Source organism: Lissotriton vulgaris, chromosome 7, assembly GCF_964263255.1.
Source record: "Lissotriton vulgaris chromosome 7, aLisVul1.2, whole genome shotgun sequence".
Classification (NCBI taxonomy): Eukaryota; Metazoa; Chordata; class Amphibia; order Caudata; family Salamandridae; genus Lissotriton; species Lissotriton vulgaris.
The window spans coordinates 1,022,369,250-1,022,396,138 of NC_141695.1; the positions used below are offsets into that span (position 1 = coordinate 1,022,369,250).

At 47.3% G+C, this 26,889-nt stretch overlaps 1 protein-coding gene across 1 annotated transcript in view; it reads right to left on the reverse strand.

Annotated features, from left to right (window-relative positions):
• The window catches only part of HSPA9 (heat shock protein family A (Hsp70) member 9), a 373,785-nt gene that overhangs the window by 223,038 nt on the left and 123,858 nt on the right, over positions 1 to 26,889 (reverse strand). Inside the window, exons 7-8 of the mRNA XM_086931445.1 lie at positions 13,819 to 13,925; positions 12,409 to 12,571 (exon numbers count right to left, since the gene is read on the reverse strand). Of these exons, the coding sequence (XP_086787571.1) occupies positions 12,409 to 12,571; positions 13,819 to 13,925 (270 nt within the window). The remainder of the gene's footprint in view (positions 1 to 12,408; positions 12,572 to 13,818; positions 13,926 to 26,889) is intronic.

Consider the following 26,889-nt stretch of genomic DNA (forward strand, 5'->3'; position numbering starts at 1 on the left):
CTCGACAGGAGGGCGTTGGTCTCCGCAGGAACTTTCACTCCACATAAATTGTCTGGAGTTACTGGCGGGATCGTTCGCGATCAAGTGTCTGTCTCCTCTTCAGTCCCGCTGCTGCATATTTCTCCGGATGGACAATGTATTAGCAGTCCGATACATCAACAAGCTGGGAGGGACTCGGTCGAGGTTGCTGGCGGAGATTGCCAAGGAGTTCTGGCACTATTGTCTTCACAACAAGATCACAGTTATTGCGGAATACCTTCCTGGTTGTCGCAATCTTGCGCGGATTGGAACTCCAGGTATCTGAAGGACTTCAGCGACTGGAGACTCCATCCCCGTGTGTTCCACCAGCTCCTCCGGGCTTGGGGCCCTTGTCTGATCGATCTCTTTGTGTCCCGTCTCAACACCCAACTTCCCCGGTTCTTCAGTTGGAGACCGGATCCGGAGGCTCTGGCAACGGATGCTTTCCTTCAACCGTGGCCGTCCTCCCTATGTTATGCGTTTCCCCCGTTCATGATGATCCCCAGGGTTCTGGCCTATGCGACACGCTTTCAGGCGGAGTTAATTCTGATTGCTCCTCTGTGGAGAGCTCAACCGTGGTTCCCTGTTCTCCTGGAAATGGCATGAGCATTGCCATTTCTTCTTCCTCGGAAGCAGAATCTCCTGTTCGATCCGCTTCAGAATCCGCATCCCCTGGTTCAGTCAGGCTCTCTCCTTCTCCTGGCATGGCGGATTTCGGGGAACGTTGGGCGGTGTCAGGCCTTTCTGCGGACGCTTCCAGATTTCTCAGCAACGCCTGGGCCCCAGGTACTCGCAAACGTTACAGAGGTTCATGGAAACGTTTGAGTGATTGGTGTGCTCAACGGCAAGTTGATCCGACATCAGCTGATGTCTCTTTGATTGTCAATTTTTTGGCTTCTCGGTCTTCTTCTTCTGGTTTGGCGTACCGTACAGTCAACAACTTCCGTTCCGCAATTTCGGCGGGCCATCTTCCTGTAGATGGGAAACCTGTGGGGGAACATCCTCTTGTGTCTAAGGTCCTTAAAGGTATTCGAATGGCTACTCATCCACGTCCCAAATATGTCTCGTTATGGGACGTATCGGTTGTCTTACGTTTTTTGGAAGCTTGGCCGATCAATTCTTTGTTATCGCGAAAGCAACTTTCGGCCAAGCTTACTATGTTGCTGTGTTTGCTTTCCTGCAAACGGATTTCAGACGTTCGCGCGTTAGATCTTGCTGGACGCAGTTTCACACCTGAAGGGGTTACATTTCGCCTTTTCAGGCGCACTAAAACTAATACAGAGGTTATTTCTTACCCTTCTTTTCCTGCGCGTCCCAACCTTTGTGTTGTTCAATGCCTTAAGGATTATGAGGTGAGTACTTTGCTTCTTCGCTCTGATATGCAAGGTCAATTGTTGATTGCATTGCAAAAGCCCTTCCGCCCCGTTACTCCTGCCACATTGGCTCGCTGGGTACGGTGGCTTATGGGGGAAGCGGGCATTGATGTTTGTGTTTGGTGCTCATTCTGCTCGTGGGGCCATGGCCTCTAAAGCTTTTTCATTGGGAGTCACTTTGTGGGACATTATGAAAGCTGCTGATTGGTCATCTGATTCGGTTTTTAAGACTTTTTACTTTAAGCCTATTGCTACTGTTGCTTCTGTGGTGTTGGATGAGCTTTAAACAAGCATAATCGGAGCCTCCTGTCCTGAAATAGAATTCAAAATTTGCAAACATTTGTGACAAGAATTTTCAATTCTATTAAGGACTAGGAGCCGAGGATTATCCCACCCGTTGTTTATACATTGTATTTACTGACCAATGGTTATGCATTATTCTGTTATGACCGTTTCTATTGCCTTGTTTTCTTTCCCACCCTTTCTCTACATGTTCCTGTATATGCTGGACGTGTATTACGGCTTTGTGTCTCTTTTCAGGATCAGATCCCAAATGACGTGCCTACAGTGAGACGTGGATGCTCCTGTTTTCTTCTTTGAAGATTATTCCTGGTTTCTACCATCAGCTGTTGCTGTTTTGGAACTTTCCTTCATTTTCCCTGGACTGGGGCTTGCCTTTGCATTGACTTTATTGAACTGTTTGCTGTTTCCTGGATTTACTCCTCACCAAAGAAAGAGGAAGTGGGATTGTCTACATACCTATTTATAGTGCAGACTCTATGGTTATCACCCAAGTGTTTCTGGGTAATGTGGTTTTTTACATGGCTGCTGGGCATTTCTAAATAAAGAAATGAGACTAGCATAATCCTCGCATCCTAGTCCTTAGTAGAATTGAAAATTCTTGTCACGAATGTTTGCAAATTTTGAATTTACCTCAAGGTAGGAATGTAGACGAGGCATGTACAGATACTTTTGCCATCCTTTCTTTTATAGCATTTTTTTGTTTTTCTGGCAGACAATATTTAGCTTTATCCTATTGCTGCACTTTTGTGTTTAGCATGCTCCCCAAGCTCTGACGGGTTTGCGCGTTACTATAATATAATCATTTATTTGAATAGCATTTTCCGCATTATCATTGTGTACCTTTTGTACACTCTAAGATGGCGGCCGTTCTCCTCGGCTCCTCCAGCTTGCGTTTCTCGCGAGTCACGTGACACCGGCGGGGTCCTACTTCTGTGGGAGCGCTTGCGTTTCGGTCCAAGTTTACTTTTGCAGACATCGGGACTTGGATACACTCTCCCCGCTTTCCAGTAAGTGATAGCTTCGCTCTCCACGGTCTGTTTTTGCTAGTCTAGTGTCCGTGTGGTAACTCGGTCATTCCTTGTTTTTGCAGATTCCTATAGAACAGCCTCGTCTACATTCCTACCTCGAGGTAAATGCGGCGTGTCACTGCGGTGCTGTAGCAGTCATCAGTTTGCATTTGTGGTAGTTTTACTGAGCTTTGTTTATTTTCTTCACTGTTTTAGATTCTGGCATTACAGGCTCCTTCAGGTATACAGCTGTTTCGCTCGGCTTTTTTTCTACACCGCAGTATTCTCTGCTCACCTTTCTTCTTTCCGTTTTACAGTGTTTTCAACTCTCTTGTACCGGCAGAAGTCTCCCAGTGTTTGACTTCTATATGCACTTTCTATAGGCAACTCATCACTTTGTTTACACAGTCGCAATAGGGTGCTCACAGTTTTTATGTTTTCTTTTCATTTCAGTATTAAGAAACAATGGTCCAAAGACTAATATTTTTCAATGTCGCAGTTAGTCAGCATTTCATAATTCAAAAAGTGGAATAATCTCACAAAGCAACAGCCAAAAAGACAAAATCAGTGGTGATTTATTCATTTTCTACCACTATTAGACAATATGAATAACTTATACAATACATGTAGGTCATAATGGTTGCCCCAAGAGGAGCGTGCAAAAATAGAAAAGTGTGGCGATATTGGTGATAAGAAAAAGAAAGGAAATTGCGAAGAGCGTGACAATAAAAACACACAATGGTTTTTCGGACTCCATTCATTTCCGGCTCGAGGCAGGAGATGCGAGTTACTGGTGGAATTTTGAATAAAAAAGAACGAACGAGTTAGCGTTTAATTGTGGAGTCAGAAAAACCATTTTCGAAGGGTCACAGTGAATCTAACGCCCCTCAACTGCTTTTGAAGCTTGTGGTGCCGTTTACATACGAATTGAATTTGTTGGAATATCAAGTTGTGAAAAAGAGAATCAGGATTGCATTATTCCACAACATCCGAGTATACAGGGTGTAATCGTACATTGGCCCTTTTTTTTCGAGTGATTCCTCCTGAGGGTACATAACCATTAAGGAGGACCTTTTCATTAAATAAAATCACATTAACCCCTTCGCTGCTCATGACGAGCTCAGCTCGTCATGCAGTACACTGGTCGTGTGCTTAAGACGAGCTGAGCTCGTCATGAACAATGGGGATCATGCATATGCAGCACAGGAGGGGAAAACCACTAGCAGCCAAGGTGTTAAGAGAATCATAATAGAATCTACGTCAGTGGTCATCCAACGATATATATGGTTGCCCGCCCTAGTCCTTATGAAGACTCGCACGGCCCAGGCTTAATTCACCATGAGGCCAGAAGTAGAGTCGAAACGTCGACGCTCTTGTTGATATTCGACCTGGACCTATATATTATACCCCCCTTTTGAGCACTAGAATCATCAGATATATAGGTTTTTGTAATTATTTAAAATTATGGTTGAATTGATTTATGGTCAGGTCTCAATATAGGGATGATTATTGATCCTTTGCTCAAACAATGAACTGTGTTTTTAAGGTCACGCTCTTTGCAATTTCCTTTCTTTTTCTTATCACCAATCACCAATATCACCACACTTTTCTATTTTTGCACGCTCCTCTTGGGGCAACCATTATGACCTACATGTATTATATAAGTTATTCATATTGTCTAATAGTGGTAGAAAATTAATAAATCACCACTGATTTTGTCTTTTTGGCTGTTGCTTTGTGAGATTATTCCACTTTTTGAATTATGAAATGCTGAATAACTGCGACATTGCAAAATATTTGTCTTTGGACCATTGTTTCTTAATACTGTCTAATACCCAGGTCCTAGACCTATTGGGTTACCCCATTTCTATTAATGGTTTCTTTTCATTTCACGCACATTTATGCATGCAATCTGCATACTGGTGATGGTGTAACACTGTTTCTGTCGTTTATCACATGGTCTTGTGGGTGCCCTTTAGGTGTGTTCTGAATTTTGGTATTTTTCCACACACTTTGATCTTGTAGAAACAAGTTTTTTTCATGAAAAATGTGAGCATGTATCCAATTTTTTTTCATCACAGTGGCCCCTGAGGAAGAGACTGTGTCCCCGAAATGCATCAGGCTGCCTTGAACTGTCTTATTTTGAAAACATATGAAAGCCAGAATGTCATTTCATTTTAGAATTAAATTATTTCTGTTATACATGTTATATTAACCGTGATGTAACAGTATCAGGGTTGTTTTGATCCATATGTTGATTGTTCAATAACCATTATATGATAACAATTCCGTGTTTGAAGCATTATTTTGTCAAACAATGTATATTCTGGATGTACACCATTAACATCGAATAGAGTGTTTAAGTTGTTTAAACGGCACTTGTAGCACACGCAGTCATTCAAATGAGCGTTCTCTTGATTTTGTTGAGGCTGCAGGACATGCCAGGTTCAGTAATAGTGGTCCAGAGCAGGAGGCAGGCCAGTAGGGCTGTGGCCTAAGCAGTTGCCATCCTCTTCGGCTCTTCAGTCCTTCTTGTCACATAGAATCTGAAAAAGCAAGGTTCGGGGTGCCCCTAAATACTATATTTAGGAATTTTCCAGGGGTTTGCAGGTTGGGACCAATGGTTCAGCTGCCTCGGGTATGCCACCCTCCGGAAAGGGGTGGGGGTGGGGGGGCTAAATACTCAGGGACTGAGAGGTGGCCTTCACTTCTCTTCCGCCACCTGAAGGGTGGGGTTGGCAAAGGTGGGCACACCTTCCTGGCTAGGTTTTCCAGCTGGTTCTTGCGCCCAAAATGGGGGTCAGAACTGGTGAGAGCCAGTTGCTGATAGAAGCAAAAGGCTGGGGCCAGCTAACAAAGATGGCAGGCCTTTTAAGCTCCCTTTTCGACAACCCTGCCCCATCCTGGAGGAGGCATGACACCTCTGCCCAGGATGTGCTTTGTTCCCAGACCCAGAAAGCAGAGGGCTCTCTAACCAGGGGTCCAAAGATAGGTCTGGTGGTGGCAGCTGGTTGGGAGCCAGTCAGGCACCACAACAGAGTTGGTAGTTCTTTCATGGGGCATCTCTAAGATGTCCTCGGAGTGCATTTTTAATTAAATCCCACACTGGCATCAGTGTGGCTTTAATGTGCAGGGAAGATTGATACCAAACTTCAGTAAAGCCAACATGGAGCTGTGGAGTTCATATTGACAAACTCCCATCCCAAGCACTCAAAATGGCTCAGCTGCACTTACTATGTATGTGAATGACACAGACACTATAAGGGCATACTGCTCATGCAGCTATGCCCTCACCTGGGTATGGTACACCATGCCTTTAGGGCTGTAAGGCCTACTAGAGGAGTGACTTACTCATTCCACAGACAGTGTTGGTGGGCATGGCACACAGGAATGTGTGTCATGTCAACTCTTCAGTTTGGGTGCACCAAAACACGCAGCCTGCAATGAAATAATACTAATAATAATACTAGTATTTATAAAGCGCGAACAGCTGCCTCAACTAGGAGGCGTCCCGGCGCTGTGAGGGCTTGGCAGGAAAGCTAGCTGGGAGTCTGCGGCTTAGAGAGGCACCGAGAACAGCCACGACTTAAGCTGTCTCCTAAAGCTTGTTTCTGATTGGGCCTTTCGCAGCTCAAGGGGTAGGGAATTCCAGAGACGGGTCACGTTGGCTGAAAAGGTCTGGCCGCCCAATCTAGCCCTTTTGACTCGCGGCACACTCAGTAGCACCTGATCATTTGAACGAAGGGAGCGGGTCTGTGTGTATCTGGGCAGACGGGCTCTCAAATAATTAGGGCAGGTGCCGTAGAGGGACCTGTAGGCCAGAGTAAGAGTTTTAAATTTTATTCTACTGGCAATCGGGAGCCAATGTAAGGCCCGAAGATGGGGGGAAATGTGCTCTTTAAAAGGAACATGCTTAAGCAGCCTGGCTGCCGCATTTTGCACCGTCTGCTGCCTTTGGACCAAGTATTTCGGGAGACCGCTATACAGGCCGTTAGCATAATCCAGTCTCGAAGTGATGGTGGCATGGATCACGGTTTTCCGGCAGGATTCAGGCAAAAGTTTCAAGACTGGGCGGAGATTCCTCATTTTGCTCAGGCAGCAACCTGTGACCTGATGGATTTGGGGCACAAAAGAGAGATTTTCGTCCCACTTGACCCCCAGGTTTTTAGCCCACTGGGAGGGGGAGTACCCATCTCAGTCGGCCACCAGAGCTCAGCTGGAGGGTGACTGCCTTTGCCAAAGAAGATCACTTCCGTTTTTCCTGGATTCAGTTTCAGCTTATTAGTATTCATCCAGGATGCCACATCCTGAAGGCACCCCTTAAGTTTGCAAATGCCGCTTTTGAAACCTCAGAGTAGGGAAAAACCAACTGGGTGTCATCGGCATAAGATATTGCGGTGACTCCCCAGTTGGCAATGAGAGAGAAAAGAGGGGCAAGATAAACGTTAAACAAAAGGGGGCTTAGGGCAGATCCTTGCGGGACCCCGCATCTCAGCGGCTTACGCTTTGAGTCACATGTGCCTAGAGTGAACCTCTGCGTTCGGTTTGACAAGTAGGACTGCATCCAACCAAGTGCCTGATCTTGTAGACCAATTTCTGCCAGACGTTGGATCATCCTAGCATGATCCACCGTATCAAACGCGGCCGAGAGATCCAGGAGCATCAGCATAGCCGAGTCTCCTGAATCTAATGACCACCTCAAAGAATCAGCCACCTCAATCAGCGCCGTCTCCATGCTGAAGACGGGTCTGAACCCAGACTGAGTCTCATGAAGGATGTTATTAGATTCGACATGAGCATTCAGCTGGCGCTGAATTAGTTTTTCCAGCATTTTCCCGGGAGCTGCCAGCAGAGAGATAGGACGGAGGTTAGTTAAGTCCTCTGCATCCCCGTTTGGCTTCTTCTTCAGTGGAAGGAGCGTCGCATGCTTCCAACTCTCCGGAAATTCCTTAGTGTCTATGGATGTATTCCAGATGTGTTGAAGCATAGGTACAATAGCGTCCGCTAAAGGTGCCCACAGTTTAGGTGGACATGGGTCCTCTGGGGAGCCTGACTTACACCGGGTTATCTCTTGCCTTGCCTCATCTAGCGGGATAGGTTGAAATTTCCTCAAGGAGACTGGGGGCCGACCCCCACTCTCTCTATCCTCCTTGGCCGTAGGTTTATGCAGGCCAAAGGAGTCATAGACCATCTGTATTTTATTGTCAAAGTAGATAGAGATCTTATCGGAGAGTGCTATGGATGGAGGAATATCCCTTTCAATACAGTGGGGCTTCAAAAAGGATTGAACCAGTTTAAACACTTCTTTGCTGGGGTTCTCTGCCTGTTGAACAACGGAGGCATAGTAACTCCTTTTTTCTTTCCTAATATGCTTATGAAACAGCTTGGTAGCCTCTTTAAATTGTATTTTTGCTAGGGGGCAGTAGTTTAATCTCCATTGTCTTTCGAGTTTCTAACAGGCTCTTTTTTCCAATCGGAAATCAGCAGAGAACCATGGGGCTGTGGGAGAAGTTCTCTGCGCTGTCACCCTTTTAGCAGGCGCTACCGCCTCTACCATGTTGCTAATCCAGTTACTTAGTGCCTGGGCATCCACGCTGGCATTCATAGAACGCTTAGGCGGATCATGGGACAAAATTGGGCTCATGATGGCCGGAGTGAGATTTTTCCATTGCCTCTTCATATAAGAGTGTTTGCTTTTTCTAGTCTCTACTCCATTTAATGCTAGTGTGAATGGTATAAGCCAATGATCTGACCATGCTACTGGAAATGCATCATCCACTACTATGCTTTCTAATGTGGAGAAAATTAAATCCAGCGTGTGTCCAGATCTATGTGTGGGACCTTTGTTATGGAGCATCAAGTTTACAGCCCTCATTGCTGCCATCAGGTGCTCTGCCGCTGTGTTGCCATCCCTATCAATGTGGACATTAAAATCACCCACAACCAGGAAGTGCTCGTGCTTCAGCGCGTTCAGTGTAATCGCATCTGTAAGACGAGCAGTGCTGCTCTCAGCGCAGTCCGGGGGGCGATAAACCACCATCCCAGCAATGGCTAGTTGGGGGTTTAGGAGAAGGCAGAAGTATAAGCATTCCATTCCTGGGATTGCAACTGATGCTGCGGAAGATACGGAGAAGCAGTCTTTAAAAATTACTGCCACCCCGCCTCCGCGCCTGCCATCCTCGCGATTCGAGATGCACATGGAAAAGCCCGCCGGTACAGCTAAACTAATGGCTGTCACATTATGCTCATTTAGCCAAGTTTCAGTTAAAAACAACATGTCCCAGGCCTGGCTCTCCAGGAGCAGCCAGATGTCAGTGCTGTGTTGGGGCAATGATCTCCAATTCTCAAGTCCCGCTCTGACCCCTCTAGTTACTTGGGCTGGAGCAGCCCCAGGAGTCGGCTTAGAAGGAGAGACGGCCCTGACCCACGCGATACCACATTCTGAGCAAGTAAGTGGGAGCGTGGCCTCCACAAGGGAGTGAGTTTTGCAGGGACCCCTTCGGTTAATGGCCATTAGATCTTGCCTCGACCAGACAGTCCTATCGGGATCCGACCCCGCTGGGGCAGCATGCTTGGCCTTGGGTAGGGGTGTTAAGGTGTAGGGGTGTTAAGGTGAGGGGTCTCTTAGGGTGGCACAATACATGGTATAGCCCTCAGAGGCCCTCTATGGTCACAGGGCCCTTGGTACCAGGGATACCTTTTATATGGGACGTACAGGTGGTGTGCCAATTGTGGGTACAAAGGTACAGTTTTGAGAAAGAACACAGGTGCTAGGGCCTGGGTAGCAGGATCCCAGCACACACTTAGACAAGTTGGCATCAAGTATCCGGCAAAACGTTCGGGGCTAACCAAGCAAAACAATTGCACTTTTCTACAACTCTTCTGTACAGTAATTTCTTTACTGAATAGAAAGAATAAATTTCATTACTGAAAAGCAAAAAAACGAAACAAATAGTACATCCAAAAAGCTTCTAGCATTTCCTGGGCCCAATACACCCCAAAGGTATTTATAGTACTCTTGCAAGTGACGCTAGATTTTCATTAAAGATTAAGCATTGTAGCCATTGCTAGCTACATGAGATGCTTTTGACTAACTTTATGTTCAGGTTTCTTACCAAAACATGGAGGTTGCCTGATGTAATAGAGGCAGGAATACTGGTGGTTAGACTTTACTTCGATATAGCTGCATTGATGCCTAAAGATGCTCAAGAATAAAATGGTTGTGGCCAAATACGTACGTGTTACCAAAGGATAAGGAGCTGCCCGGCCATACAGGGATACTGGGAATCAGTGGTGGCTTATTTGAATGATATCTGTGGGAGTAATATTGAGGCATCCCCAAAGTGAGGACTGTTAAACACATGGGATGAAAATGAACTCACCCGCATGGACCACATATGGATGACCCTGGGGTTAATGATGGCTAAACGTAATATTGCATGTGTTTGGAGAGCTGCACAGCGGCCGCAACTCAACGATTGGAAGGTGGATATGGATTGGTGCATATTTGCTGAGAGGGTGGTGTATGAAAGCAGGGGCTGTCTGGGTAAAGGGACTAAAGTATGGGGGAAATGGAACGATTATCGGGGTGGACTGTGCGCCCCCTTAGGAAAATGCCAGAGCTTATGCTTGGTACCTGGGGCCCCCAGACAAACACGAATACTGTTCTGTAAATTCTTTATGTGGTGGTGGGAGGGGGTGTCTTGATGCTGAGCTATTGTGTTTGTTTTACTTTTACTTGCAATAAAAAAAGAATCTAATGTGACTTCCTGAAGTAGTCAAGGTCTTTGAGTAAAATGAACACAGCTACAAATCAAACAAAAGTAATTCAAAAAAGCACCACCCATACAACAAGATTCCCCATCCACAAGAAAAGCCTTGAGACGAGGTGGCTGGTTGAGGGACACAGTACAGTTACTACAGTCCTGGGACAGAGTTCAGGGCCGAAATACTGCCATTGGCTAGGAATGGGAATAATTAGACAACAGCATACTTATTCCCACAATGTTCTCCAAGGGCACCTTGCCTACAGATGGCCTGCATCTCAGAATATACCAGTCGATGTAGACAATTCCAGGTGGTGGGGCACCACAGGTCACCACAGCTTATCAGTGTGGCACCACGAGCTATGACAAAGGTTTGAAGAGGTTGTGCCAAGTACTACGAGTAAATTGTGTAGGCAGTATGTTACCGGTCACTCTTTACTGATGATTCTAAGTCTCATGGCAAAGAACGACTACATGGTGCCCTGTGCAGAGCCATACAGTTGCGCTTCTAAAACATACAATGTTTAGTAGAGTAGCTAAAAGGTTACATCGATTTATGCTGTGCAAGTTATTGATGCAGTTTATCCAATCCGAAGGGACACACCCTGCGGGATATAATACACTCTGTAACCTGCACATCACTAGCATGGTACACACTAGCACAACGTGCACAGAAACTCCGAATATATGCACCCGGCGATGCCCATAGCCCACCATCCACGAATAACAGTCACACAGCAGAAGAACATGCTAAAAATACTGGGGGAAATGTGCTTAAGCACTACGAGTGATTTTTCCACTCAACCGCTTCATCTCTCGGGACGATCCCTCTCTCAGTGCACACCACACACCACTGAAGATTTTTGCATACCTCCCTCTACGTATGGCAGTCAGGGAGCTATACACATCGTTCTCAGACGAACCACTTCAGCTTAAAGCATTGCAAACACTGTTAACGGCTCCTACACTCCAATGTCTGGTAACAAGACTATATAACGCATCGCAGGGGGAACAGGGTCAGGCACCAAATAGATCGCTCCAGCATTGGGAGGAGGCAGTTGGCAACTCTATAGATAAAGACTGGGATTATGGCTGCAGACAAATGCAGCTGCTAACATCCAATTGCAACCAGCGCATTATTCATTTTAAATTCCTCTACAAATATACTATTCTCCCACAAAACTATACAAATACGGACTTAGACCAGACAATAGGTGTCACAGGTGCGTCGCTCCCAAGGCAGACTTCCTACACATGGCATGGGACTGTCCCCAGCTCCAGTCATACTGGCAGGAAGTTACCAACACTCTTACAGTAATGCTCTCTGAGCAGATACCAAATGTCCAGCTAGTCAGTCTACTGGGACTCTATAAGATTAAACTGGCTAGACGCCGAAAGTTTCTGGCGGTGGAATTATCACTAGCTAAACGCCGCATTACAATACAATGCAGTAGTAGACGTCCCCCACGATACAAAGACTGGCTAACAGACATGACCTACTGCAAAGGGACACTGGAAACATATGCAGAGTTATTACCGCAGACCTAAGTATTTCTGGGAACCGTCAGTACAATTCCTCAGGTCCACACAGGACGATATTTGAACTAATGCAACAAAGCATAGACACTGCTTGCCTGATGCAGAGGCGTTGTTGAGGCAAAGACGTGATGGTAGGAAATATGTACAGGCTCCTAGAGGGGAAACTGGTCGGGAGTTCAGTGTATGATTACTAAATTGGAAACTCCATGTATAGACATGTATATATGGCCATGAGATTTAAAATTGTATGTACCAAATAACGTTATTGCTGTGTAACTGCCTGCTTCTACTTATTAGTTGACCAGAATAAATGTAAAAAAAACATTTCTTAAAGTTATTGATGCAGAAAGATTTATAAAGTTTAATTAGCAGGTTAGGCATAATGGTTAAACAATTACTAACCTCTCGTTTGAACTCCTTCACAATATACTGGAGCAAGGCTTGGTCAAAATCTTCACCTCCCAAGAATGTATCACCATTGGTTGATTTGACTTCAAACACACCCTTTTGAATTTCCAGGATTGAAATATCAAATGTGCCACCACCCAAATCATATACCGCAATACTGCAAGAAAAAATGTTTGCAAACATAATACATTGATAGGACAAATTCAAAAATGCATTTAATACATAAGAAGTGGAGGGCGGCTTCTCAAGACCTGTAGCTCCTAACATAGGGAGGAAATCCTTCAAGTCATTCACCAATGCTTTACTACCATTCAGCCCACAAATTTATTTTTAAAGTTTCTGTTCTACAGTAAAAGGTTACAGGAGGGAGTGAAAGACAGCTTAAAGAAGTTGCCCACAGCAACAACGGGTATCTCCTGCAAAGACACTACGCAAAGTCCTACTTTAGGAATCCTACTGCTGGAACAATTTAACAATGATTTTTCTCCATGTAACTTGGATGTTTAGTACTTTAGATGGAAAAGATTCGCTGCACAGCATCTGTAGTCGCTGTGGAGAACGCAACTGATTACAACAAACTGCCTATTGCACTGCTATACATGGCATGAAAGAGACATGGCTCAAGAGGAAAATAGGTTCAAAGGATAGACAAGGCCTTGTGGGGAGTACAAAGGACTGAATTTGCCTCCCACCCTTTCAGGAGGCTGCCAAAGGGACACATGCAGGCTCTGCAAGGTAGGATATGAGGAGACAGGGTTCTAAGAAACAGAAAACATACTTGCTCACTATCCAGGATGATCATTTGTTTTTTTTTGTTTTTTTAAAGACCAGGTTTAAACTGGTTACTAGACTATTCTAGTTTGAAAAGTGTCATGAGCCTAATCATCAAAAAGTGCCCACGTTCTTCCAGGAAATTGATGGGCAGGAAGCTTGACTTGGAAGAGCTGTGACTCCCACCCAACATAGTCTGTTTCTGTGAACCAGTTTAAGCACCCCTGCCCTACTGGACTTGAACTGCAAGTGTGCAAGAGGTTCTCCTCTTTTTGGCATAAAACAGAAGATAACAGCCAGGGTCCAACTCTGCGAAAAGGAGGTACATTGACATGCACTACAGTGCACCTCGAAACAAAAGATACATTTTTCGAAAATTCTAATCTTCAGACGACCCAAAATTATTTAACCAGCTCCAAAACGCTTGCAACAAAGTCAAGAAATAACCTCTGGTATCAACAATGAGATCAAATAACTCCTGGAAATGCATCATCTCCTTTGAGGCCCAACAAAAAGGCATCAGTTTTTAAAGCAGTGCTTCACTTTTAACTAAGCAGTTAAACAAGCTCAAATTGTTCTCAAATATTACGTTAAAAAAATTACAAACTTAGTCAGATTAGAACCACTACATACATTTTGTCTTCAGATTTGTCGAGACCATAGGCCAAAGCAGCAGCAGTGGGTTCATTGATGACCCTGAGAACATTTAATCCAGAGATCTGTCCAGCATCCTTGGTAGCCTGGAATAAAAATTTTAAAAAAAACACAGAAGACGACTTAAGCACATTACACTTGTCAAAATCGAATGGAGGTAGACTTTATTCCCCTTGGTATTTCTTTCCATATTGTTTAAAATGGCAGACCCAGACTGTAAGAAAGTGCCCCTTTTCTACATGGAGACCCCCATGCCAGGGAAGCCATAGGGAGTACATTGGCTGGAAACTCGGCAACTTGCATTCCTCAGCACCATGATGGTGTCAATGAAATTTCTTTCTGTGACTTAAATTAGATTTTGTAAAGCAAACTGTGTGACAATTGAACTTTGCAAAGCATGTTAATTGAAAGGAGGTAAGATGTCTGGCTGTTTGTAACACAATACTAATGTTTAGTACTTTGTTGAGGGTAATGTCGCTTACATATAGGTTCTGTGACAGACACTTCCCTGAAATTCCCTGTAGGGGAAATGAATCGACAAGGCTCTTGTGAAGAATTTGATCAAATTCTTCACAAGAGCCTTGTCGATTCATTTCAAGTAGCACCACTGACCCCTTCAGGGAAGTGTCTGTCACAGAACCTATATGTAAGCAACATTACCCTCAACAACATGCAATTCATAGTCACTGTTGTTTTTATACTTAGTCGCCACACCGAATAAAGTAGTTGTTTTAACGCATTCTATGATTAAAGATGTTCTCTTCCTCTGTTTGTCTATGAGAATAGATATGTTCTTGCTTTACTTTTTGCAACATAACCAGGTTGTAATGCAATATTATTTTTTCACAGTTTTTTCCAGGGTCACCTATAATGCTCAAAGCTCAAGTCCTGATGATGGTCTTATGAAGTTTTCTCCAAAAGACCGAAACGTCGACTACTAAGTCTAATTCTGCTTGATATTCATTTATCACAATTGATTTTCATTTATTTTTGATTTGAAATCACGGTGTCATTTGTTAGCAGTTTAGACTTTCTTTGAGATATATCCTAGGAGCACACAAGTTACTCCTTTTTATATCCCAAATGCATTTTTCTGTACCCTATCTGTATTGTTGATTTAATTTCTGTTTTACAAAGAAAAATAATAATCCTTTTTGACTCAAAAAACCTGGTTATAGTATTCTTTCACTGTATTTTTTCACTTCTTTAATGTGTTAGTGTGGTAACATTATTGATGTGTACTTGTGAAACTTCATTCAGCCACTAACTTTCAGTAGTGTGGGTACTTATTTCACCATAGTCCCCTTTCTGTGCTGCAATTGAGAATTCCTAACAAACCCCTTGCTGGCCCATTTTGCAAACATGCCTGCAGACACTGCATGCAGTGTAGTTAAGTAGTCACCCCTACATCAGGACTTACAGTCCTAAGGCAGGATGCACCATACTAAATCAGGGATCGAAAAATCATAAAAATATTACTAGACCTGCAGGTCTAGTAGCTTTAATATTCTACTTGACTTAACCGTAATGTACTTGATCCGTGACCTTGTCTCAAATTGTGTGATCCTAAGCAATTATTTTGTCTTATGGAGCTGCCTTTTCCTTCTTATTACATAAGAGAGCACCTATAAATATGCAAGCTCATTATTTTTGCTGTACAGAAAAACTCTTAATTACTAAACTAAATGTTTGCTCCAGGTATAACGAGAATCAAGTCCATATATAGGGTACACATGATACCTGGCTTGCCTCTTGTTCACTAATAGATTTGTCATCTGGGCAGGAGCAGAGACTGGGGGCAACTGGTTGAACAGTTTAAAGCGGAAATGGAGGAGGCGTTGGAGGGTCCCCCAGATTCATTGAATGACCATATAGAGAATGCCCAATTCCCAATTGTACAGGGATTCAGACTCATGTATTTGTCTCCTTTTCCAGCTTCTTGCCCCACGCTCCGGTCTTTCCCTCCCCCTCCCCTTATCCTTCCCTCCAGTAGTGGACGTGATTACTGTGAGAAGTTGGCCTGATATGCAGTGCTCACTATTCTAGTGATCACTATGTATCAGTCCAAACAACCCTTATTGATGATTGGTTGTAAGTCAACCTTATAGACCAGCTATCCTAGTAGCATGGACAAGAGCAGTCTTTAGGCTAAACTCTAGAGGGCGTGTTAAGCCAGCTGTTATACCATCACATATACCCCTTAAACACCAAGTGAAAGGACACCACACAAGTTGTTATGAAAATAAACAGATATTTATTTATAACAAACAGCACTGGACTCTTTATGAGGACAGGGCGCTAAGCACAATACAAAGCTCTAAAAGAAATACTGAAAGTCGCACAATTTACACAAATTCCCGAGGGGCACGGAAAACCATATACTACAAAAGTGGAATGAGAAATTACTAGCAGGTAAGTACTACTCTCATAGGCTTTAGAAACGCTAGGCCTACAATGCTGAACCCTTGGATTAGAAGCAGGAGGCCTAGGGACGTCGTGTGCAGAGTGGGAACTCACGCGTAATGCGGGACAAAGTCTATGGATACTAGTAAATGCAAAGTTAGTGTTCTCTGGCGAACCCGACTAGGTAGGTCAAAAACTAAAGTGGATCTAGACACTTAGAGTGGATCTACGCTGGAGCACCGTGGTACTCTGTTTACCTAGCCCAGGGGTTGCGGCTGCATAGGGTTCAAGTGTCGTCGGGTTTCTTCGTTGACGAACCAGGAGCCTGAAAGAAGAAGAAGTTGCTTGGCAGGCGACCAGTGAAGATGGTTGATGTGATCCAAGCCTGGATCGGTGATGGAGACGACCTGTAAGCAGAGGGGACCGAGTTCTGAATCACTAGCCAGTGATTAGATGGGCACCAGGATGGCACCGGATGAAGTCACCTCGACCAGGTGAGTGGGCGACGCTGGGCTCTGCAGTCTCTCGGACCAGGAGGCGTTGTCGGCGACCAGAATGGAGGTGCGAGCTGTCCCACGAAGGTATCTACTGTCGGCGATGCTGGACCCAGGATTGGGGCAACAACTCTTGGCAAATGCAAGCCCACGCGGTGGACTCAAAATGGCGTCTGAGTGGACCAGGAGGGTCCGGGGTGCTCCTCTGTTGGAGGGGAGCAAGGGCCAGTCTGGAGCAACCAGACCAGCGATGGAAGTGTCGTAGTTCGTCGCCAGGAGGGCTACAAGCCAGCAGGCAAGTGGCCGGACAACGCGGTGAGCAGCAAAGAGCAGAAGGGCCCCACGCAGATCTCGTGGATGCTGGGGGGCTGGACTTCGGTGCTGGAGCTGCTCAGGGTTAGGGCTTCTCAAACCCCAAAGCACTCACTCGAGGATCCCTCGGCGGTCGTGCTGGATAAGCGTAGTGCAGTTCTGAAGATGGCCGGTCCCTCGAGGTCTCGTCACACCCACCAATCTCAGCTGGGCTGATGATGCAGGTAGAGGTCAGAGGTGCCAGGGAAGCCGGGTCTCGTCGTGCTGGTCGGTCTGGTTCCGGAGGAAGGACGTGCAGCAAACCGCAGGTTACTTAGTTGGTGCCCGCAGATGCAGGGTGACTACTCCTTAGTCACAAGGGAGAAATCTTGAGAAGAAGTCTTGATTTCCTTTCGTAGAAAGTAGTTTCAGGATTCAAAGATGATCTAATTTGGAAGGGTCCCCGCTCCCACCTTTATTCTAAAGAAAGGGGCTGGTACGTGACTAGGTCCTGCCCATGGGTGGGACCAGGAAGGGGGGTGGTTACACCCCTCTCCCTTGCCGGACTTTCCCCAGCTCAGGGGCTGGTGTGTCCCTGGAACTGGTTCAAGCCGGCCTATGCATAGTGAGCACCGGGGTGCCACTTGCAGTCACCTTCCTATTAAGCCCTGCCTACCCAGGATACACAAAACCCTGTCTGGGATGGTGCTAGCACCGCCCCTGACAGGAAACCCTTTGTCCAAGCTCTCCTCGCTGGAAGGATTCCCAGCAGCAGGAGGTCAGACTTGTGTCTGTGATGGCAGCATCCATTTTGTGATGCGGAGGCTCGAGTTAACTTTAACCGGGGTTCACAGTTACACACGTCGTGTCCCTCTAGAAGGGTGGAATGCTAACCCCGTCGCCAGAATTGGCGAGGGGTTAGTATTCCAATTCGTATGACACCTTACTCGACATGTTTTGATAAAGCGATACCAGAGTTGGCATATAACCGCGAGGATTATAATGCACTTAAGAGTATATGGTATGCGTTATCATGGAACAGCTATTAGGACTCTGTTCCGCAAGCTTCAAACGGGCTCAGCTCATGCCAGAGCACCATCTCACATGATTCCAAGCACTCTGCCTTCAGGATTGTTAAGGCCTGCCATAGGAGTGACTGATAGGAATCTATGTGTCCATTTTAGGGTTAGATATAGGTATACTATATCTAAAGCAAAGGGTGATTACACCACCTTGCCCCAGCTGTCGTGCAGCCAGTTGTGTCAGATTTAGATGGCCAGCCAGGGGTGGCATAATACATGCTGCAGCCCCTGGTGGCCCCTGGGTACACCTATGCCCTGAGTTAAAGGGTCTGATAAGGTGGCCCAGTACCAATTGGTATATGCACCTAAGGTACACGTGTCAATTTAGTGAGAGAACAGCTAGGCTGTGGGTCTGATTAGAAGGCCCACAGCCAGGGAAGTCGTAAACCAGTGAAGCAAAAAGCAAAAATCTGGGGTGATCATAGGATTGCAGACCCTACTCTCCTACAATTACCCCGTAGTACTATACACCTGAACTGGAGAGATTAGATCACAGCTGCAAAGTTTTGTTTCGGGGGGGGGGGGGAGGACTGCTTCTGGGGCAGGATGTATTGAGGGAGGGGTATTAAGGGAGAGTTGAAAATGATTGAAAAACACACCTATGTCTACTGTTTCGATAAAATTGGTTTGTGAGTGTATAACTAACTTGGCTGTAAACTAATATTCGATACGGACAATCCGAAGCGTATGGAATTAGGAGTCCATATGTATACTAGGTTATAAAAAAAGTCAAGAAGTATTCCAAAATGTAAACCATGCATGTAAACCCAAAAAGCGTAATAAAATGTGTGTTAAAAAAACCCGCGCAGGAGCAGTAATAATTCCCAGTTCATGTTAAAAAACTCACTTTTCATAAACATATTACCAAAGCATGACAGTCATTTACAGATAGCATATTTTCCATTGAAATGGCCACAAAACGTTTCAACTTTGGAAATAGCGTTTCAGCAAAATATTTAACATTTGCACATCACCAAGTAAAAGTGTTCTAATTTCTTTTGATCCTATCAAAATATTTTTTTCACCACAGAATTACAAAATTGGTTCTTCATAACTAGAGAAATATATTTGAAATGTTTGTACAGTTCAAATAGCTATTTCAGTATTGTGTTACAAAAAGCCAGACATCTTACCTCCTTTCAATTAACATGCTTTGCAAAGTTCAATTGTCACAGTTTGCTTTACAAAATCTAAGTCACAGAAAGAAATTTCAGTGACACCATCATGGTGCTGAGGAACGCAAGTTGCCGAGTTTCCAGCCAATGTACTCCCTATGGCTTCCAAGGCACTTACAATATGTAAGAATTAACTTAAGTAATGTAGGGGGATATCTACTCCTGCATGAGGGACAGTGCACCCTGCCTTAGAATTGTAAGGCCTGTTGCACAAGTTACTTACCTTCGGTAACGATATATCTGTGAGAAACCGTAGTTCGTATTAGATTCCTTACCTTAGAATATCCCCAGGCGTCAGACTGGATCCGGAAACTTTTGCGTAGCAGTACCCTTGTGCGTCGGTAGGCGTCGTCTGCGGCTCCTAGTCAGTCGTAGGCGCCTGAGTACTTAGACGCCGCCCTCGCGCGGCGATGCCAGTTCTTATACACAGCTTTTCCAAGCCAGAAACTCTGAGCCATGATAAAAACCAACACTGGTGCCAAGAAACAAGTGCCCAGAGCAGAGCCCTGCTGGGCAAGAGAAAGAAGAAAGAGGAGAACCTCTGAAAAAGGGGCAGAAAGGGGATCCACAGCCTTTGCTGTGCACCATGCCACAAATTTGTTCCACCTGCAGGCGTATACCGATTTTGTGGAGGGAAGCCTGGCTGCCAGAATCACATTACAAACTTCAGGAGGCAAGTCAAATGGCCTCAACTGCCGCCGCTCAATCTCCTCGCATGTAAGTGGAGACTGGACAGGTTCGGGTGGAGGAACGTCCCCTGCTGCTGCGACAGAAGGTCCTCCTGAAGAGGCAGACTAATAGGGAGATCGACAGACATGCTGAGTAGCTCGGGATACCAGTATCTTCGTTCCCAGTCCGGAGCCACAAGGATGACTTGGGCCCGGTCGCGCCTGATTTTCTTCAGCACTCTGGGCAGAAGTGGTATAGGCGGAAAGGCGTACAAAAGACCGCAGCTCCACTCGCGGCGAAAAGCATCTCCGAGCGAGTGCCACCTTGGAAATTCCAACGCACAGAACTGATGACATTGCACATTCTCTTCTGTGGCGAATAGATCTAACCAAGGCTCTCCCCACTGCTGAAAGAGGCCTTGCGCCACGTCAGAGTTCAGACGCCATTCGTGATCCGTCCTGCACCGGCGGCTGAGTTTGTCCGCCCTGGCGTTCAGGGAACCGGCCAGGTGTTGAACCACCAGGGTCACGCCCTGATGTTCCAGCCACTGCCAGAGGCGCAGAGCCTCCTAGCATAGGGTCCACGACCCCACCACGCCCTGTTTGTTGCAGTACCACATGGCGGTGGTGTTGTCTGTGAACACCTGCACTACACTCCCCCGGACAGAGGGGAGGAATGCCGTCAGTGCAAGCCGGATCGCCCGCAGCTCCAGAAGGTCCGGAGACCAGAGGCCTCTGATCTCCACCTCTCCCATGTGGCCCCCCGGCCCTGGAGGGACGCGTCCGTCACAACTACGTGCTCCGGTTGGGGTAGGGAGAGGGATCTGCCGCTGACCCAATGGCGGTCCGTGAGCCACCACTGCAACGGCCTTGCAGTGCCCTCCGAGATCAAGACATGGTCTGACAAGTTGCCCTGATGCTGGGCCCACTGAAACTTCAGGTCCCACTGCAGAGCCTGCATCCACCACCTGGCGTGATGCACCAGAAAGATGCAGGAGGCCATCAGCCCCAGAATCCGCAGCGTCAACCTGACAGACTCGGGATAAAGGCTGAAAGATCGGAATCAGAGCTTGAATATCCCGAACCCGCTGTTCGGGAGGATAAACCCGAAACTGAGTCTAGAACCGCTCCGATGAAGAGGAGCTTCTGAGAGGGACACTGGTGTGACTTCGGCACATTGATGGAGAACCCCAGCAGGTGCAGGAGGTCGGCAGTAGTCTGGAGGTGGCTAACGACTGTCTGGGGCGAGCCCGCTTTCAACAACCAGTCGTAGAGGTAGGGGAAGACTGAAACCCATAACCTGCGCAGATGAGCTGGACCACCGCCATCACTTTCGTGAACACCCGTGGGGCGCTGGTAAGGCCGAAGGGGAGCATGGTAAACTGAAAGTGCTCGTGGCCTACCGTGAACCGCAGGTAGCGCCGATGGGCCGGCAGGACTGGGAAAATAAGCGTCCTGCAAGTCCAATGCTACCATCCAGTCTCCCGGGTCCAGGGCAGGTAAGACCACAGCCAGTGTCAGCATCTTGAACTACTCCGTTCCGGAGGAAGCTGTTGACGTTCTGCAGGTCCAATATAGAGCGTAGACCCCCTTTGCCCTTCTTGGGAACCAGAAAGTAGTGGGAGTAACAACCACACCCTACTTCCTGCCTAGGAAGGCGCTCGATGGCCCCCTTGGCCAAGAGGGCCGTAACTTCCTCTTTCAGAAGATTAAAGTGATCCCCTGACACACGGTGGTACTGCGGTGGCATGGCTGGAGGGGTCGCCTCGAAGGGGAGGGAGTAGCCCCTTCGGAAAATTTGCAGCACCCACCTGTCCGTAGTGATGATGCACCAGTGGGGATGGAGAACCCTGCCCCCCAATGCCGTCCTGTGGGCCTGAAGCTCGGACTAGGAGGGATTTGAGGCGGATGCTGCAGGGGTGGATGTGTACCGGCCTCGCCGTTGTCCCCGGGCACCGCCACGGCGGTTACCACGTCCGCCACCACGCTGGATGTTAGTCTGCGGCCCGTGGCTGGCAGGACGTGTGGGGGCGCCCCTTCCTTGGCCACAAAAGGAGCGAAAGGCAGCAGTTTGCTGGCGTGGGGCAGACCGGCCCAAGGACTTGGCCGTAGCCCTGGAGTCCTTGAAGTGCTCAAGCGCACTGTCTGCCTTGTCGCCAAAGAGGCGACGGCCATCAAACGGCATGTCCATAAGGGTGTTTTAGACATCAGCCGAAAAGTTGGCGGACCTCAGCCAGTGGTGGCAAAAAATCGCCACCGTCGTTGCCATATCTCTGCCTAGCTAGTCCGTTGTATGCAGCCCACATCGGATAGAATACCGTACTGCATCTCGACCCTCCGGACATTGTGGCAGCACGTCCCACGGAGAGTGAGAATAACGGCCCAAGAGGCACGCAGTGTTAACTGACCGCAACCCCAAACTCAGTGAGGAGAACATCTTCTTACCATACTGTTCTTACCTCTTGGATTCCCAGTCGGGGGGGGGGCGTCGGGAATGTGGTCTGGGAGCCTCTCGGGAGTGGGGTGGGTGGACAGGAAGCAAGGGTCGCCCGGAGCCGGGCGGTGGCGTCTGGCCACGTTCCTATCTACAGGGGAACCTGTAGCGGGCCTGGACCAAGTGCCCACAAGAACGTCAGACAAGGCCTCATTGTGATGTGATGGGTTTTTGTAAAGAGCAGGTTGCACTCCAAGGAACATCTTTGCGCTGTAGAAGAGATTAAGAAACGCCTGGTAGATATGGTGGGGAAGGGGGGGGGGGGGGGGGTATCTAGACTAGGTTTTTACATTGTTCTTCGGAGAGAGTGAAAATCCAAGTTTTGAGGGCCTTTCTGAAGGTTGCTTCTGTAGGGATTTGGCGGAGATTAAAGGGGAGAAAGTTCCAGGCCTTAGAGCCTAGTACCGCCAGGGATTTTCCTCCTTTAGTCAGGAGTCTGAATTTGGGAATGGTGAGAAGATTGGATCCTTGAGATCTGAGACATCGTGTGGGCTGTAGTGTTTGAACATTTTTAGTATGTAGTTGGGTCCCTTTCCATTGAAAGCCCTGAAGGTGATCAGTAGGATTTTGAAAAGCACCCTTTTGTAGATGGGTAACCAGTGTAGGATGTTCATTGCTGCTGTGGCAGAGGTTCTCTTTTTCCATCCTAATATAATCTGGCTGCAGCATGCTGTACCATCTGTAATTTGTGGCAGACTTCTCTATTGGTCCCTGCATATAGACTGTTGCAATAGTCGATGCGGGAGGTGATTAGGGCTACTGCGACCGTTTTCCTTGCGGAGATGGGAATTAGGTCATAAAATTTCCTGAGCCCTTTAATAATTCCGAAGCAGGTCCCGGCTACGGCTGTGGCTTGCTGTTTGAAGCTCAGGGAGGGGTCAAATTTGAACCCTAGGTTGCGGACTGAGGAGGCAGTACTTGGGGGGCAATGGCATCCTCAGGCAACCAAGATGTGGGGTTGAAGGTATTTCCTTTGCCGAAAGGTAGAATTTCAGTTTTCCCAGTATTACACTTGAGATGATTTAGGTTCATCCATTTGAACGTGGCGGTAAGGCAGTTTTGGAGCTTTGTTTCGGCTTCACAGGTGTCATTCTCCAAAACCAGGATGAGCTGTGTGTCATCCGCGTATGCAATGGTATCTATCCCAAAAGATGAGATGAGGGTGATAAGTGGGGCCATATATATATTGAAAAGTGTGGGGCTCAGGCTTGAGCCTTGGGGGACTCCAGAGCCTACTAACTTTTCTTCTGACCTGTACTGTCCTAAGACCACCACTTGTCTCCTATTTGCAAGGAAGCTTTTTATCCAGCTCAGTGCAGTTCCGGCAATTCCTGCCACGGCTAGACGGTCCAACAGAATGGTATGGGACACTGTGTCAAACGCCGCGGACAGGTCTAGCAGAACCAGGACTGCTCTTTCCCTGATCCAGTGCTGCACGGAGGGTTTCAGAGGAGAAGATTACGGTAGGGCTGATTCTGTTGAATGTTGGGATCTGAAACCTGCTTGGTTGGGGTGCCTGATGTTGTTGGCTTCCAAAAAAGCGGTAAGTTGTATATTGACTGCTTTCTCCGTAAGTTTGCAGAAAGCTAGAAGTAGGGAAATGGGGCGAAGGTTTGTGAGGGTGGTAGGGTCCGGTAGTTATTTTTTTTGCAGGGGTTTAACTGCTGCGAGTTTCCATTCTTCGGGGACAAGACGGTGGTTGAGTGAGGAATTTATGATGCTATTAATGAATGGGTTGGCAATCTCTATTAGTGTATGGAGAACCAACGGGGGGCTGGAGTCGAAGGGGGAGCCCGATTTAATTTTGAGGATTTCTATCTGAGATTCTTCTTGGCTGACAGGTTGGAAAGAGGTCAGGGTATGAGTTTTTACGCTGGAATTGTTTGCCTTGCTCTCCTCATGGTTATGAGGTTGCGGGAAGTCTTTGGTCAGCGTTAAGATTTTACCCTCAAAGAAGTCTGCAATGGTGTTGCAGAGGGTCTGTGAGGGAGGGATGTCTTTCTGCTTGGTTTTAGGGTTAGTAAAGGAGTTTACAATGTTGAAAATGTCTTTTTGTTTATCATTACTTTTATTAATGGCTTCAGTATGGTATTCCCTTTTGGCTGTTTTGATCAAACCAGGATATTGGCGACGGGCGATTTTATACATGTCTTGGTCAAGATCTGTATAGTTAAGTCGCCACCTCTGTTCGAGCGCCCTAACCTTCCTTTGTTCCTCTTTTAAGGTGGGAGAGAACCAGGGGGCGGTGGGTCTCTGTTTTCTCTTGGTCCTCAGGCAGGGAGGGATAGACTCCTGGCCCTTTATGAGTGTGTTGATCCATTCCCTAAAGGCCTGGCTGTCTTTGTCAGGATCTCCTGACGGGGTCGGTCTAGATTTGTCTGCTCTTGTCAGGAAGTCCGATTGCCCAATCAGATCTTTCCAACAGGGTACTACCATGGCAGGCCCTGGGGAATTGTTAGCTTTTTTGGTCCGAGAATGGAATGCCACTGGGAATTCGAACGGGATATAGCTGTGGTCTGTCCAGGTTAGTATTTGAGGAGTGTCTACCTTAAGTGCTTCGATATTGGAGCAGATACAGTCAAGTATGTGTCCCGCCTTGTGTGTGGGGGAGGTGGTAAGAATTTTTAGGCCAAGTACATTCATAGTATCAGTGAAGCAGATTGTAACCTGATCTGAGTGGGTGTCAAGATGTATGTTGGCGTCTCCCAGGATGGTAAAATTGGCTGATTTGAGGGCTAAGTTGCCTCATTAAACGGCAACAGAGGCTCCGAACAGCTTGCTTGCGGTTTAAGGACTTCCGTGATGCGGTTAGTCCTCACGGCCACAACGGGGAGCTCAAGTGCCAAGGCCTTGGCCACCCGCGTCAAAACCATACTATAGGCAGCCCTCTCCTCCATAGCCGCGGTAGGAGGGGAGACAAAACCAGTGTCTGGCGAAGTGTCCAGACCACTGGCATCCCCTAGCTCACTTGCCGAGTCCTTATCAGACTGGCACTCATGTGCCAGAGGGTCCTCAGACCCCTCCCAATCCGCCTCGGCACTCATCTCCTGGTACTCAGGGTCAAATGATGGGGTCAGATCATAGAAGTAAAAGTCTCCTATCGATGTCGAAAGCTGCGTCGAGCGGTGCCGCTCCGGCGTCGGAACCAGGTCGAGGGGAGGACCGGGGACGACGACGTCCTGGGATGGCGCCGGGGGTGACACTCTCGGAGCCGGCAACGATCCAGAACCGGATCCAGCGGGGCCCTGCAGCGTCGGGACCGAAGTCGCAGACGGCGCCGAAGCACCCGAAGGCGCCGAAGCCCCCGACCCGCTTGGGCCTCTTGTGCCTCTTACCTGAGGACTTGGAGCCCGAGGAGTGGTGTCGACTCTCCGAGCGGTGAGGACTTTGGGCCCGCGACCGGTCCCTCGACCTCCTTCTGGACCCGGGACCTCGAACAGCGCGGGTCGACTGCCGGAGCTTGAGACGCTTGCGGGACCGCTCCGGCCTAGCCTTCGACCTCAAGGCCCGGCAGTCGGGCACGACTTGTCATCGTGGTCGGCCCCCAGGCAATGAAGACACCGGCAATGGGGGTCGGTAACCGACATCAGTCGGTTGCAGTCGACGCAGGGTTTGAACCCGGGCATCCCTACCGGCTCCGTCGGAGTCGTTCGACTTCGAAAATTGATCAAAAATTCTCGAATAAGTTTAGTCAAAAAATGACTAAGGGTACCACTTTTTCCGGATCGGCATTTGCTGGCGCGGAAAAAAGAAGAACTGACGTCAGCGTGCGAGGGCGGCGTCTAAGTACTCCGGCAATGTCATCCCGGCGCCGACGGTCGCGGTGCCGCAGACGCCTACCGACGCACAAGGGTACTGCTACACAAAAGTTTCCGGATCCAGTCTGACGCCTGGGGATATTCTAAGGTAAGGAATCTAATACTAACCGGTTTCTTTCAGATAGAGGAGTGACCCTTCAGGCAGTGCTGGCTAGCATGGCATCCAGACAGGGTGCCATGTCGAATGTCATTTTTCACCTCATAGGGGCATGCAAGCTACAAGGGCAGTGCCATGGTACCGTGAGGGGGGGGTCCCCAGAGGATAATCCTCAGCTTCCAGGCCCTATGTACCCAGGGTACCACTTACTAGGGGACTTACAGGGAGTCAGAAGTGCCAATTGCAGATATGTTTTAGAAGCACTGGCACAGGGGACCTTGTTGGCAGGGACCCAGTGCACTACAATCAAAACCACATAAAAACAAGGAAAACAAGCATTTGCAATGCAATAGGTCTCGCATTAGGAAAGTTTGATGTTTTGGTATTGTAAATGATATTTATTTTTATTTATATTTTTTAATAGTGAAAATATTGGAATAGTTTTGTATTTTACAATGCCAATAGTTTTAATTTTTTAAATGTAACACCTTTTGCAATTGTAATACAATATGCGTTGTTTGTATGTGA